Source organism: Eurosta solidaginis, chromosome 4 (genome assembly GCF_040869045.1).
Source record: "Eurosta solidaginis isolate ZX-2024a chromosome 4, ASM4086904v1, whole genome shotgun sequence".
Lineage (NCBI taxonomy): Eukaryota > Metazoa > Arthropoda > Insecta > Diptera > Tephritidae > Eurosta > Eurosta solidaginis.
The window spans coordinates 17,475,897-17,492,271 of record NC_090322.1 but is presented as its reverse complement, the minus strand read 5'-3'; the positions used below and the strand labels follow the sequence as shown (position 1 = coordinate 17,492,271).

General features: G+C 36.4%; 1 protein-coding gene across 3 annotated transcripts in view; it reads left to right on the top strand.

The window, feature by feature from the left end:
* Positions 1-16,375, top strand: part of LOC137249166 (zinc finger protein 493-like) — a 46,223-nt gene that overhangs the window by 20,236 nt on the left and 9,612 nt on the right. Inside the window, exons 7-14 of one of the 3 annotated variants that reach the window (XM_067780450.1) lie at positions 1,613-1,864; positions 7,093-7,236; positions 7,303-7,593; positions 9,344-9,475; positions 11,094-11,345; positions 12,715-12,855; positions 12,922-13,212; positions 13,288-13,329. In XM_067780450.1, the coding sequence (XP_067636551.1) occupies positions 1,613-1,864; positions 7,093-7,236; positions 7,303-7,593; positions 9,344-9,475; positions 11,094-11,345; positions 12,715-12,855; positions 12,922-13,212; positions 13,288-13,321 (1,537 nt within the window). In that variant the 3' untranslated portion in view covers positions 13,322-13,329. Of the gene's footprint in view, positions 1-1,612; positions 1,865-7,092; positions 7,237-7,302; positions 7,594-9,343; positions 9,476-11,093; positions 11,346-12,714; positions 12,856-12,921; positions 13,213-13,287; positions 13,330-16,375 lie in introns of those variants that run through there. The other 2 variants (XM_067780449.1, XM_067780451.1) reach the window with 2 other exon arrangements.

Genomic DNA, 16,375 nt, shown 5'->3' with positions numbered 1-16,375 from the left:
AATTAAAAAATGCCAAGATTAAGTGAAAAATCAAAACTAAAACGTCTTTACTAAGATATTCTTGTAAATGACTTGCTGATGTTGGAGATTTCTGATGAAAATGCATGCTGTAATGTCTGCAAGGTTGCATTCCTTTGAGTTTACCGCGTTTACACAATGAAGTGTGTGCGTAAATTTATACAAATTGTGTAAATGATTTTTCATACAAAATTTGACAGTTCGTTTACGCACTAGATAAATTTATATGTTTACACACTTTATAAGGCATTTATACGGTTACATGAGCCCCCTGTTAAATACATATGTTAAATTGGCTTAGTATAAAACAGTCCATAAGCTTCATGCGAATTTAGGAATACTTCCGAAGTATCTGGGCAAGAAAATACATTTTAATCATGAGATTCACAACTATGAAACTAGAAGTAGTAAAAATATAAGACTGCCTAGGGTAAGAACTGAGTTCGCTAAAAAGACTTTAGAATATATAGGTTATAAAATGTATAATGAATTACCAAATGAGGTAAAAGGCTGTGAAAATAGTAATAAGTTTAAGGAAAAATTATTTTTATACTGTAAATCATTAAATTTGTAATGAACTTTTTCTTTTTTAATTTAAACTAGACCTTAAAGACCGTGAATAAATACACAAAAAAAAAAACCGAAATACGTAATGTATGTCCTGCATGCGATGTGGCCACACATGACATCAACCATCTTTTCAATTGTAATGTGGAACCTACGCCTCTAACACCAATCTCCCTATGGCCCGCCCCGGTTGAGACTGCCAGTTTCCTTGGACTCTCGTTAGAGGACTTTGATGGAAATTTGTGAGTGGTCGTGCCCGTTCAATGAGGCGAAGCATTGGTTAACATAACAAAAACAACGAGTCGTATCAAATGTCGATAAAAATTGTTCGATAGCATATTAGCTGTCGAATTGCCTCTTCCTCATGGTTCAACTATATACAGGTTGGCTCATCTGTAAAGCAACAAAATATGTCTGTTCAAATTGTCAAAATCTGTGTATTGGTGTTGGTGCGAATGGTATGGAATGGAAACATAAAACTTAGCAGTTTTTGTATGTGTAAGTAAAATGTTGCCAATGTGTTGGTTTCATTTTGAGTTTGCCATATCCTTTTGACAATCCCTTCGACCATGCAATGACATAAATAAAATCAGCTGATGAGATGAGCCAACCTGTACATAATTGAACCATGCTCTTCCTAGGTTGGAATATTTTAATGTTTTTCAGATTATTTGTAATGAGGCTCACTTGCAGTACGACAAGTTAACTTTTTAACTTCGAGTTAACATGATATGGGGGTTAAACTGATACATTTTTAGAAAAAATTTAAATTAACTCTGAGCTAAAAAAATAACTTGCATGTTCTGCAAACATTTAAGAAACAAACACTGTTCAGAACATAAACCATGTGTATTTATAGCTTCAAAACACTATCTTAACACTTTTGAAAATATAAAAATAAATTGCTCATATCAAGTTACGGAAACCAAAATGACCTCATCGGTTGATCGATATTGAATTGAAATCTCGAGGCGACGAGTGTCGGCAATCAAATTAGGGTCTGAATTTATTTGACTCGATTAAATAGGTTTAAACGAAGTCACAACCAACGCTATCATATGCGCACCCACGCCAGTGAAAAAAGTGTTTATAGATGCAAATTTTGTCCGTTAGCTTTTCCTTTAGCTTCGGAGCTAAGTTTGCATTCCAATACGCATGGAAATGAGGATCCAGAGACGCGTGAACGAAATATGGAAGCCTTGAAGGAAGAAGAGACTAATTTGAAGCTAACAACTTCGACAGAGGAGACGACGCAACAATTGCAGATTAAAGCTACCGAGTAAGCATATGCAAATTTGTAATGTTAATTTGTAAATAGAAATCTGTAATCTAAGTCATTAGGTGAGACTATGGGAGTTTCCATTGTAAATTGTATGCAAAACTTATATATTTGTAAGGAAAACTATTAAAACAATTCTTTTTATACTAACTTCCTTATTCATAAAAATACGAAAGGTTTATAAAGCTTTTTAAAACGACATTTCCATACAAAATCCAATTAAGAAGGACAAAATATACACGTGTGTTCGTCTTCCTCTTGGTGAAAACTTAGCTTATTAACCTTTAAGAATTGATGAGCTTAATACTGGCTTATAATAATTGAATTTTCAATTATTATGTTTGTTTAAGAGAAACTGAAAAGAAAGAAACATTTACTGGCACATTGCGATGTTACCATTTCGAAAACCGCCATGTAATCATCATCAGGCGATTTCGTAATGTTATCAAAGGTTTCACCGAGATTCGAACCGCGAATCACACTATCAAACTGCAGTTGCCTTAACCACTAGGCTATACTACTTCTACTTGTTTTCTTGCCTATTTCAGTTTACCTCATTTTTACACTAACAACACAATTGGGACATTCATTAGCTTATTAACATTTGTATTTTGTCTCTCTCCGTGTATTGCAGCTTTTGAAGTACATGGTTATCCAGTACTTACATTTCCATCTTCGATCCGCTTGGGAGATTTTGAGGTTTGGTCGTCATTCAGTCTAGTTCCCCTTCCGGGGTTGGGGCATGTGCCCTCCTCCTCTGACACTTAAAAGCAGGCTTGTCAGGTTCAGCCGATCGCTGACTCTTTCCTCTAGCGGCTTCTTCCTCTTCGTCATTGAACATTCTTCCACCGTCTCACGGGCCCATGTCAAGCGATCGATGTAGTCGTAGGTTAAGCCAACCACTGGACCCAAGCGCTGCATAATTCTTAATGCTGCCCGATATTTTGAAACGGTTTTCCTAAGCTCTCTATCTCGTTGCTCCCGTTCTAACCTTGGTTCTTTGTTTATGCTAGTAGAACGCTCCTTTACCGAGCGCACTGACTGCATACTATCATCGCTATACGCGTCCAAATCATCCTTTTCATCCGTAATTTGTTTTAAAGTTTTTGAGTTCAGCTTAGTCTGCCAGACAAGGCGGGCTCAGCGGTCTAATATAAAATTGGGAAACCGCCCGCCACAACAGCGCCATTTGCTTTCGTAACGCCGTCATCATTATTTCCCGAGGTGGCCCAGTATCGGGAAGGCTCCGTTCTAATACAGCCGAAAATACTCCCTGGCTCCGAAAATACTACCCTGGCAAATTATCCAATAGGCACGGCCCACTGTTCTTGGTGACCGACATCCCGCCGCCCTCTTATGAAGCGAAACGGCGTAGATAAACCGCTCCCATAGTTGGGCGCTATGGAGTCCGACTTAGCCCTCTCACCAACGATAAGGTGCCTGCCATAGTGGGGGAATGGTTGTTCTGCCAAAAAGTCTAAACCTGCTCTTCAAAATCCTTTTCAAGTTTTTAGACAATACTTTTTTGCTTCTCGGAAAATGTTTTGAGTTTACTAGGTTTTGCGCAGAGTTCGAGTACGAACATTGACGATTTTATTTATTTATTTAAGCCAATTAAAAAAGAATCTTATAGGCTAATTATAAAAGTGTAAAGTAGTTAACAATGTGTAATAATATAAATTACCTTACTTATAAAAAGTATTTAAAATACTCAGAAAGCCATCTTCGAACAAGAAAAATCTATCTCACAAAATTTAGAAATTCTATTGAACTCAATTAAGGCTCTAGTAATTGGAGCATTCCGCGCATAAAGAGCCCTGAGAACACCAATATGAAAAAACTCAGAAGCACGAAGAGCTCTAGCCGGATCCGAGAAGCGCAGACTGCGTAATGCAAAGCGTACGAATACTTTTTGGATTCGTTCAATTCTTGCAACATGGCAGGAATAATATGGAGACCAGATGAAACAAGCGTACTCAAGTTTGGATCGCACAAACGCAGAATATAAAAGCTTTAGCGTATACGGGTCACTGAAATCCAAGCTATGACGCCTAACAAAAGCTAGCATGGCATACGACTTAGCAATGCACACATTAATATGACTTGAAAACGAAAACTTCGAGTCAAATATTACTCCCAAGTCCTTAATTTCACTAACCCGCAACAGGGGCGAGTTTGATATTTGATACACGGTATCAATCAAGTTGACACGCTTCGAAAAAGTTATTTGAAAGCACTTTTTAGGTTAAGCGATAACCGATTATTATTACACCAGTTACTAAGTTTATCCAAAGCTTCTTGCAACAATACCGCATCATGAAGGCTATGAATAGGCAAGTATATCTTAAGGTCATCTGCATACAGCAAGAATCTTACTTTAGAGAAGCAAGAGCGAATATCATTAGTAAACATGACAAAAAACTGTGGACCCAGGATACTACCTTGTGGAACACCGGAGGAAGCAACGAATGGACGAGACCTAACACCATCAACTACAACCATGCAACGACGATTAAATAAGTAGGATTCAATCCAACTCAAAAATACTGAGTGAAAGCCCAAACAGGCTAACTTTTTTATCAAAATAACATGGGAGACCCGATCGAATGCCTTGGAAAAGTCAGTATACACAGCGTCAACCTGATATCCTGCCTGAGATGCTGCGAGGCAGTCATCCGAGAAAATAGTCAGATTAGACACAGTTGAACGTCCTGGAAAAAATCCATGCTGCTCTGGACACACAAAATTCTTTACACAGAAACGTAATTTGTCTTGGATGATACATTCAAAGAGCTTCGCAATGGTGGAAAGTTTAAAAATAGGCCTATAATTAGTAATATCATTTTTATTGCCGCCCTTGAAAATAGGTGTAATGAACGCTACTTTCCACGCATCAATAAAAGTACCTGTAGATAACGAATTATTAAAAATTAACAACAGTGGATAGACTAGGGAATCACATTGTTTAAACAAAATTGCAGAGAACCCATCGATATCGGTACTCGTCGACGTCTTTAGCCGAATAAGCCCATTAAGAACATCTTCCTTAGACAGTACTACATTACAGAAGTCAATAGAAGCCTGAATATTAAAAGTAATATTATCATGATTGACAGAGTCAGAAGTGAAATTGTTCATAAAGTATTCAGCAAAAAGATTTGCAGCGTCCTCCGGAGTATCGACAGCTTCTTCAGCAAGAAAAAGAGAGGACGGAATATTCGAAACTGATTTCTTCGAGTTGACAAAGTTCCAAAATGATTTTGGGTTAGATTTAAGATTTTCCTCAAAATTTAAAATATAATTTCTGTGTAAGAATTTATCCAGACACGCGAATTTCTTATCATACTCTTTATACAAGTTGAAAAACGTTGGATTTTGAGTTCTTTTAAATTTACGGAAAAATTTATTTTTCAAATTCCGGAGTTTCATCTAGGCTCTATTATGCCAGGACACCTTGTACTTCTTTTTGGAAGCCAAGGGAATGACATTTCTACAAATTTGCAGAACAGTAGACTTAAATATCTCAAAACTTTTAGTGGTATCAAGACCGCAAAACAAATTATCCCAATATATTTCCAGCAAAAGATTGTTCAAGTTCGAAAAATCACATCTCTTAAAATTAAAAGAAAAATTAGAGCTGGTAGTACTCGCTTCGGCAAATTTATAAAACTCAAGATCAAGAACTAATGGAACATGATGCAAATCGGATTTTTTAATAGGAGAAATACATTCAAAAAGTGAAAAATTTAGATTATTAGATAAAAATATCAAATCCAAAGTACGACCTAGTCTGTTTGAAAAACGATTAATTTGTTTAATATCAATACTTAAAAAACTATCTATTAAATATATTTCACTGGAGCCAATGACCTCACATTCTATTAAAGCTGAGTTTGATAGAGTCTGTGACCATTTAACATTACCCAGATTAAAATCACCCAGCACGCAGAGATGATCACCACCAACTTTGTTCAATGCCAGTGACGTAATATTATCGACATGTGCAGTGTATAAGTCGTAGCTACTATTGGGTGGTATATATGAAGCACAAACAAAAACAGGGTCTGATGAGCCTCGAATGCATACACATAGCTGGTCAAGTAGCGCACTATTATTTTCCAGTATGATTTCAGAAGCATGATGTTTGGAATGTACCGCAATGAGAACTCCACCACCTCGTGCACAACCAGTAAGGTTTGAATTTCTATCTTTGCGAAAAACATTGTATAACATAGGATCAAAATATTCCTCGCTGAAAAAGTTTTCATTTAGCCACGTCTCAATGAAGACAAAAACATCATATTCTTCATGGGAGCTAAATAGCCGCACCAGCTGGGATTTTGTTCTAACACCAGCCATATTCTGCATATATAATCTTATGTGATTATTTCCTCCATCTAACCCAACCGATTGCCGTCAGACATCGGTTGGTTTTCGTCGTTTTTTGGCTTTAATTTAAACGGGCGCACAACAATATTTGCAGGCCATAGTTCAGGCCGCAACAGCATCGCATATGAGTTGGCATTAACGCCTAACTTGAAATTAAGGTGTCTCAAAGAGCTCGGATCCACACCTTTCTTGCTAAGACTACTGCAAATAATGGAGTTTTCTTCCATACCAGTATGTCTAGCAATATATTTTTTTTACCTGGTCAGCTGTTGCTGAAGTAGAAAAGGGACGATTTATTAGAATAAGAAAATTTTAAAAGCTTGAAATGGGTTTTGGAGTGTCAGAGTATTAAATTATGCTAGAATAACAATTAAAAAGTTCTAGAATTGACATGACGTCAAATATGCCTCACAAACGTGTTTTTTTCACTTTTAGATTCGAATATCTCTTGAAAAGCCGGAACTGTTTCGGCACCATATTCAGGTTCAGCACGTCGAAGCCTTTGAGAAAGTATAGTCCTGTTTATAAAAAAATTATTTGGGGTTTTTTTTTCCACCTGTGATACAGCAGAAAAAGTCATTTTTCGAAATTTTAGACACGAATATCTCGAAAACCTGCACCAACTGACTTCAAATTTAAGCTATTAGCAAAAATTATATATGTATATATAAAATGCTTTTTCTAAAATTCCGAAGTTTAAGTCTAATAATGCTGAGATTTTCGGAACTTAAAAATGACGACAAAGATCTCGGGATCAGCATCCATAATCCGTACATACATATGTATGCATGCATGCATATTTAAATAATTCTCTTTTTCTTGTTTATTTTATAAATAAGATATAAATATAAGAAGGGCATGGACAGGAAAAATGAAATTTGCGATATTTGTGGTAAAAGTTTTAGATATAAACAGCGTTTGAGAGTACATATACAAGCTCATAGTAATGAGAAGCGGTACAAATGTGACTTTTGTGAAAAGCGGTAAGCTGTCATAGAAAACTTATCTTTATGTGCTTATCCAATTTTCATCCTGTCTTTATTAAATAGCTTCACTCAAATTGCAAATGCACGGATCCATATGCGTACTCATACCGGTGAAAAACCATACAAATGCAAATACTGCGAAAAGGCTTTTGGACAAAGTCATACACTGTACAAACATTTTCGTATACATCTGGGTGATAATGTTTATAGATGTGAGTTTTGTCCCTTAGCTTTTTCTTTAGCTTCGGAGCGACGTTTGCACTTGAAAACACATGAAAATGAAGATTCAGAGACTCGTGAGCAAAATATGAAAGCCTTAAGAGAAGAAGAATCTAAATTAATGCAACAAATAAAGTAAGAATATAACATTCATTAAGAGGTTTATCTATCATACATAACTTTTTCTTAATTCTACTACGATCGGAGCAGATTTTACTATACGTTTAGAAAAGTAATAACTTAATAAACCGATGCCAGAGTTTTTTAGTCAAAAAGATTAAACTATGTATTCCCCAACAGAATATAGTAAAAATTTTGCAGAAAACTAATTGCTTTGAAAAATTTGTACTAAAAATTAAGCAATCAAAACTTATTGCTTCTGTACTACACGTAAATACTGGCAAATAGAGCTGCCAAAAAAGTGAGGTTATTTTGTTGACATCACCTTTATTATAGCATTATGATTTTAGTGTAAAAACAATAGTGAGATTTGGGACGGATAATTTTCTTCTTTTATAACATTCGACAATCATACATGACACATTCGACAGTCATACATATATCCAACGTAATTACAAATTACAAATATTTTTTCTGTATTTATATTTTCCATAAGTAATACAATGAAGGAGAAGACCCAAAACAGGTTATGACAGCGCGAAGAGGAGCTGCGTTTACGTTACTATGTCAAATTTAAGTATTAGCCAAAGGGCACCATAAAAAGCAAGGCGCGATAACCTCCGCAGATTTTAGGCCCAGCTTATGTTCTAGTTTGCATCGTGCTCCGTTTAATTTTTCCTACAAATTGGCACGAGAAGCTTTTCATGGCGAAATGTTTGCCATATCACTGCCGAGGGGCGACCCCGCTTCGAAAAATGTTCTTCTAATTGAAAAAACTTGTTTCTAAAGTTTTTGATGTTGCTTTTTCCGGGGCGTGAACCCAGGATCTTCGGTGTGGTAGGCGGAGCACGCTACCATCACCCCACGGCGACCGCCTATAAGGATAGGGAAATACCTCTCCGAGCCTCTCGAAACCAAGCGAGGTTTTAAACAAGGCACTTCCTGTTCTAGTGGCAGGTGTAAATCATTGTTAATTGAAAAAAAAACTCCGAACATCATTCCTTCACTCTACCAAAGAGGATAAATATAATAAGACACGTCACTCGTCACTTGTAGCCATTTGCTCGATGTTTTCTATGAGGTAGTCGCTGGTTTTTTTTTTTTTTTGCAAGATGTGCATAAAATGTCTTCTATACATTTTCGTGGGGTATTTGTGTTTATTTTCCGGCTGTATTTAATTAATTAATTAATTCTATTTCCAAATATCACATTTGCATAAGGTGCCTACACCGCATGGATAAATGACAATTCAAAAATGTTCCTCATAGAAAACATTGGGCATAATTTTTTTGATTTCCAGCGAGTTACTCGCCACTCGTAGCAGCCTGGCGGCTCTTATTATTTTTATCCTCTTTGATTCTACTGCCTTATTTTACTGCCTTTCACTCTATACTGTAGCATTCCTTTTAATCTTATGGGGCCAATTTTTAGAGCAAAGCAAACAACAAATTCTTGTATATTCAGAATACCAGAAAGTATAGGTTCCTTTCTGGGTCTAAAAATTGTTGGCTCGTGTAATTTTGAAATGAAGGAAACGCAACATATTTAAAAGATATCTTCACATTGAAATAATTTGTGTAGAGATGAAAGACAGCGTAATGTGAATTGCCGAGCAAAAACTCGGTTCCCGTCCGCTTTCCTTGTCATCCCTTCTTCCTAAAGTAACAAGTTCCAGCAACAAAAGTTTCTGTGTGTAAATACAGTCTTATGAATTTTGTTTCCAAATGTAAGTTTATTAAAGTTATTTATCGATTTGTTATTCCAGACAGGAAGAGAAGCCTGCACGACACAACTGCGGCATTTGTGGTAGATGTTTTTCTATTAAATCGCTCTTAAAAAAGCACGAGTTACGTCATAGTAATGAAAGGCCTTATAAATGTGATTTTTGTGGAATGCGGTAAGTTATCATAAAAACCTGGGGTGGATTTCCGTAATTCGATATCGAGCAAGAACGTGCATCAAATTATCGTTTTCATAACGCAAAACTCGTCGACGAGTCGTACGCTTCACACGGCTGTCGGTTCTTTGTACAGGATCGGCTCAGAATTTTGTTTCCCGACCAAGGACTGTCATTTCTAGTCTTGAAAACACATACATACTAACATAGTGAGTAAGAAACCATACTACCAAGTGAGACGTCACCCTGGCCCAACTTTGCTCTGGATACTGTAAAAGGTTAAACTCTTACTTGTCCAGAATTAACCCCGACATACGTAATGTATGTCCTGCATGCGATTTGTCCCCATATGACACCAACCATCTTTTCAATTGTAATGTGGAACCTACGCCTCTAACACCAATCTCTCTATGGCCCGCTTCGGTTGAAACTTCCAGTTTTCTTAGACTCTCGTTAGAGGACTTTGATGACAATTTGTGAGTGGTCGTGCCCATTGAATGGGGCGAAGCATTGTTAACATAGCAACAACAACGAGTCGTATCAAATGTGGATAAAAAAATTTCAATAGCATATTAGCTGTCCAATTACCTGTTCCTAGATTGGAATATTTTAATGTTTTTCAGATTATTTGTAATAAAGCTCACTTGCATTCTTCATCATCTTCCTCAACTCCTATTGGAGCATAGGGCCTCAACTACCGACTTAAATCGCATTCTGTTAGGTACGGTTCTTGTGATATCATTCCACGTGTATCCTCCGTCTTCGAGTTCTTTATCCACAGTTCTGCGCCAAGTTTTCGCAGGTGCACCAGGTCATCGACTTCCTTGTTTATTCCATCACAGTGCTTGTCTGGCTATATTTACTGGAGGTCTTCTGAGAGTGTGACCAATCCATGACCATTTACGCTTGGTTATTTCTGTGGCAGCCTTAGGTGGATTTGTTCTAGACCATAAGTCGTCATTTGAAATTCTTTCCGGCCATCGAATTTTCAGGATTCAGCGCAGACATTTATTAATAAAAACTTGTAGACGTTTCTGAATTAAAGTTGAGCTTTTCCAGGTTTCGCAAGCATAAAACAGTACTGATTTAACATTCGAATTAAGCAGTCGTAGCTTCGTTCTTAAAGATATTTGACTAGACCTCCACACGTTTGTCAGTTGCCCAAAAGCCATTCTTGCTTTGTTTATGCGAGACTGAACGTCCTGCACGGCTTTTATTTGAGACAATACTACCAATATAAACAACGGACTCTACACCTTCGATTTAATTTTCGTCGATCGTAAGCATTAATGGCCTTGATGACATACTATAGCCGCATCTTATGACTTTCGTTTGCTTGCAGTACGACAAGTTAACTTGATGATTTAACATGATATGGGGGTTAAACTGATACATTTTTTAAAACATTTTAATTAACTCTGGACCTAAGAATTTAAGAAACAAACACTGTTCAGAATATAAACCATGTGTATTTATAGCTTCAAAACACTATCTTAACACTTTTGAAAATATAAAAATGAAATGCTCATATCAAGTTACTGAAACCAAGACCTCATCGGTTGTTCGATATTGAATTGAAATCTCGAGGCGACGATTTTTTTTTTACTCGATTAAATAGGTTTAAACGAAGTCACAATCAACGTAATCATATGCGCACCCACGCCAGTGAAAAAAATGTTTATAGATGCAAATTTTGTCCGTTAGCTTTTCCTTTAGCTTCGGAGCTAGGTTTGCATTCCAATACGCATGTAAATGAAGATCCAGAGACGCGTGAACGAAATATGAAAGCCTTGAAGAAAGAAGAGACTAAGTTGAAGCTAACAACTTCGACAGAGGAGACGACGCAACAATTGCAGATTAAAGCTACAGAGTAAGCATATGCAAATTTTTAATGTTAATTGGTAGATAGAAATCTGTAATCTAAGTCATTAGGTTCGACTATGGGAGTGTCTTTTGTAAATTGTGTGCAAAACTTATATATTTGTAAGGAAAACTTATTTTAATAGTAATACACTTCTTATTGCAGCTTTTAAAGTGCATGACTTTCCAGTACTTATATTTTCATCATCCGCTTGGCGGATTTTGTGGTTTGGTCTTGGTTTGGTTTGGTCATTCCGGCTAGTTCGCCGTCCGGCGTTTCTCTCCCCCTCTGCCTCTTAAAAGCAGGCTTGTCAGGTACAGCCGATCGCTGTCTCGTGCCTCTCGGGGCTTCTTCTTCGTCAGTGAACTGTCTTGCACATTCTTCCACTGTCTCACGGGCCCATGCCAAGCGATCGCTCTCGTCGTGGGTTGAGCCAACCATTGGACCCAAGTCCTGCATAATTCTTAATGCTGCCCGATATTTTGAAAGGGTTCTCTTAAGCTCCCCATCACGTAGCTCCCGTTCTAACGTTAGTTCTTTGTTCATGCTAGTAGACCGCTCCTTTACCGAGCGCACCAACTGCACACTATAATCGCTATGCGCGTCAGAATCATCGCAGATAGTGATTTGTTGGGCGCTATGGAGTTCGACTAAGCCCTCTCACCAACGATAAGGTGCCTGCTGTATTCGGAAAATAGTTATTCTACCAAAAAGTACCACACCTGCTCTTCAAATTCCATTTCAAGTTTTTAGACAATAATTTTTTGCTTCTGGGAAAGTGTTTTGAGTTTACTGGGTTTTGCGCAGGGTTCGAATCCGAACATTGACGATTTTGCCAAATTCAGTACATTCAATAGACGATTTATTAAAATAAAAAAATTGTAAAAGCTTGAAATGGGTTTTGAAGTGTCAGAGTATTACATTATGCTAGAATAACGATTAAAAAAGTTCTATAATTGACATGACCTCAAATATGCCTAACAAACGTGTTTTTTGCACTTTTAGCTTCGAATATCTCTTGAAAATCCGGAACTGTTTAGACACCAGATTCAGGTTCAGCACGTCGAAGCCAATCAAAACGTATAGTTCGGTTTATAAAAAAATTATTTGGATTTTTTTTCGACCTGTGATACAGCAGAAAAAGTAATTTTTCGAAATTTTCGACACGAATATCTCAAAAACCTGCACCAATATGAAGAATCTGACTTCAAATGCTTTTTCTAGAATTCCGAAATTTAAGTCTAATAATCCTGAGATTTTCGGAACTTAAAAATGACGACAGGGATCTCGGGATCAGCATCCATAATCCGTACATACATATGTATGCATGCATGCATATTTAAATAATTCTCTTTTTCTTGTTTATTTTATAAATAAGATATAGATATAAGGGCATGGACAGGAAAAAAGAAATTTGCGATATTTGTGGTAAAAGTTTTAGATATAAACAGCGTTTGAGAGTACATATACAAGCTCATGGTAAAGAGAAGCGGTACAAATGTGACTTTTGTGAAAAGCGGTAAGCTGTCATAGAAACCTTATCTTTATGTGCTTATCCAATTTTCATCCTGTCTTTATTAAATAGCTTCACTCAAATTGCAAATGCACGGATCCATATGCGTACTCATACCGGTGAAAAACCATACAAATGCAAATACTGCGAAAAGGCTTATGGACAAAGTCATACACTGTACAAACATTTACGTAAACATCTGGGTGATAATGTTTATAGATGTGAGTTTTGTCCCTTAGCTTTTTCTTTAGCTTCGGAGCGACGTTTGCACTTGAAAACACATGAAAATGAAGATTCAGAGACTCGTGAGCAAAATATGAAAGCCTTAAGAGAAGAAGAATCTACATTAATGCAACAAATAAAGTAAGAATATAACATTCATTAAGAGGTTTATCTATCATACATAACTTTCTCTTAATTCTACCACGATCGGAGCAGATTTTACTATACGTTTAGAAAAATAATAACTTAATAAATCGATTCCATAGTTTTTTAGTCAAAAATATTAAACTAACTTTGTATTCCCCAACAGAATATAGTAAAAATTTTGCAGAAAACTAATTGCTTTGAACAATTTGTACGAAAAATTAAGCAATCAAAATTTATTGCTTCTGTACTACACGTGAATACTGGCAAAAAGAGTTGCCAAAAAAGTGAGGTTATTTTGTTGACATCTCCTTTGCTATTGCATTATGATTTTAGTTTAAGACTATAGTGAGCTTTGGGACGGATAATTTTCTTTTTTTATAAGCAGGGTTGGGCCTGTAAACTGTTTACATTGTTTACAGCAATTGTTTACATGTAAACAATGTAGTTGTTTACAAGCTAATTGTTTACATAAGCAAATTGTAAACAATTCAGTTTTTTGCTTTTTTTTATGAGTCAGAAACAATCTACTACTAATTAAGCATTTTCACTATTTTTCAAAAAAAATAATAAAAAAAATACGCTTTGATATTTAGTATTTTAATATTTTTTATTCATTTTCACTGTCCGATTCTTCATTGTTTTGGTCAATTTTCATTTTATAATAAAAAGTAACTTTTTGGACCTTTCAAAACGATCTGTTTGACTTGACAGTTTACAATATAAGTTGAAATGACATATGCTGGTAAATGTTTACAATTGTTTACATTATTTACAATTGTTTACAATGAAAGTGTAAACAATCCAACAAATGTTGTAAACGCGCAACCCTGGTTATAAGACACATTCGACAGTCATGCGAGAGGAGAGGAGAAGACTCAAAACAGGTTATGACAGCGCGAAGAGAAGCTGCGTTTATGTTACTATGTCTAAATTTGAGTCTTAGCTAAAGGGCTTTGAGCAACATCATCAGCACAAAAAAAGCAAGGCGCGGAAACCTCCGCAAAGATTTTAGGCCCAGCTTCTCTTCTAATTTGCGTCATGCTCCTTTTAAGTTTTCCTACAAATTGGCGCGAGAAGCTTTTCTTTGGGAAATGTTTGCCATATCACTGCCGAGTGGCGAACCCGCTTGGAAAAACATTTTTTTCTAATTAAGAAAACTAAATTTTAGATTTTACTTTGCCCGGAGCTCGAACCCAGGATCTTCGGTATGATAAGCGGACCTCGCTACCATCAAACCACGGCGGCCGCCAATAAGGATCGGGATATACCTCTCGAAACCAAGCAAGGTTTTAAACACGGCACTTCCTATTCTAGTGGCGGGTCTAAAACGTTGTTAATTGGGAAAAAAAACTCCGAACATCATTGCTTCAGTCTACCAAAGAGGATAAATATAATAAGAGACGCACTCGTTACTTGTAGCCATTTGCTCGATGTTTTCTATGAGGTAGTCGCTGGTTTGTTTTGCGAGATGTGCATAAAATGTCTTCTATACATTTTCGTGGGGTACTTGTGTTTATTTTTCTGACTGTATTTAATTAATTCTCTTTCCATATATCACATTTGCATAAGGTGCCTACACGACATGGATAAATGCTAGGCGATTGAAAATGTCCCTCATGGAAAACATTAGGCATACATTTTTTTAATTTCCAGCGAGTTCCTCGCCACTCGTAGCAGACTGGTGGCTCTTATTATATTTATCCTCTTTGCCACTGGTAGCAGTCTGGTGGCTCTTACTATATTTATCTTCTTTGATTCTACTGCCTTCTTTTACTGCCTTCCACTCTATTTGCAACCTCACCTCAATTTAACCTGCCAATCTAAACAATCTTTTTAATCACAATGGTACAATGAAATGAATCGTTTAATATTAAAAAGGCATGTTCAGCACACACAAAAAACGGCTATGAAATGAGCCCATTTGAAAGAAAACGCAAAATTTCATCGCCTATAAAATCGTACAGAGTAACAGGCCAACCTAATATAAACGCATGCAAGTCATTTTCTGTCAAAAATGTCTCATGTACATATAAATTGTATGAGAGCAACCGAAATTAAAATTGCTGCGTAAAAAGCTAACTGGCATTGTGAATTGATTCACAATGCTAACTGGATTTCTAATTTTTGCGTGACATTTTGGTTTGACGTTTGCATACATGTGTTAGATTGTCGCAACGCATGCTTATTTCGGTTCGGGCAAAGAGGATAAATACAATAAGAGCCGTCACTCGTTATTTTTTTGGCATTTACTCGATGTATACCGAGAGGTAGTCGCTACTTTTTTTTTGGGCGAGATGTTTATAAATGTCTTCTATACATTTTCGTGGGGTACTTGTGTTTATTTTTCGACTGTATTTAATTAATTTATTTAATTCTCCCTCAAAAATCACAGTTGCACAAGGGGCCTACACGGCATGGATATATACGAGACAATTAAAAATGTCCCTCTCAGAAAACATTCGGCATCAATTTTTTCAATTTCGAGATACTCGCCAAAAAATAACGAGTGACGGCTCTTATTGTATTTATCCTCTTTGGTTCGGGTAAAAAAAAGCCATTTAAGTGCGTGCGTTGAAAAACCGCAGTGCGTTTTTATTAGGTTGGCTTGTAAACGTGCCGAGTTTCAACATAAAGGGCCAATTAAACTTCCTTAACCCTAACGCCATAGTCGTAACCATAGCCATATCCATAACCATCCCCAATGTGATCGATTAATGGTGGCTTAACCTAAAAATCGTGAAAATTTCATAAAAATGAAGAAACACGCAAAAAATTACAAACATATTCCACAAAAAATAAGTCTCTTAGTCATAACGTATCCAAAACAATGAATAAAATCTACAAAAAGTTATTAAATTCACCAACTCCAATATTTTTAGGTTATGGATATTGCGATAAACCAAAAACCAATTGGTTGGCTATGGTATGGTTATGGCGGTAGCGTTATGGTATGGCACCATTGATCGATTACATTGATTTCCATAATATAGGTTCGATCAGCTGTTTTATCTGGTTATGGTGTTATGGTTATAAGTGACCATTAATTGGCCCCTTAACCCTAACGCCATAGTCGTAACCATACCCATATCCATAACCATCTCCAATGTGATCGATTAATGGTGACAACCTAAAATCGTGAAAATTTCATAAAAATGAA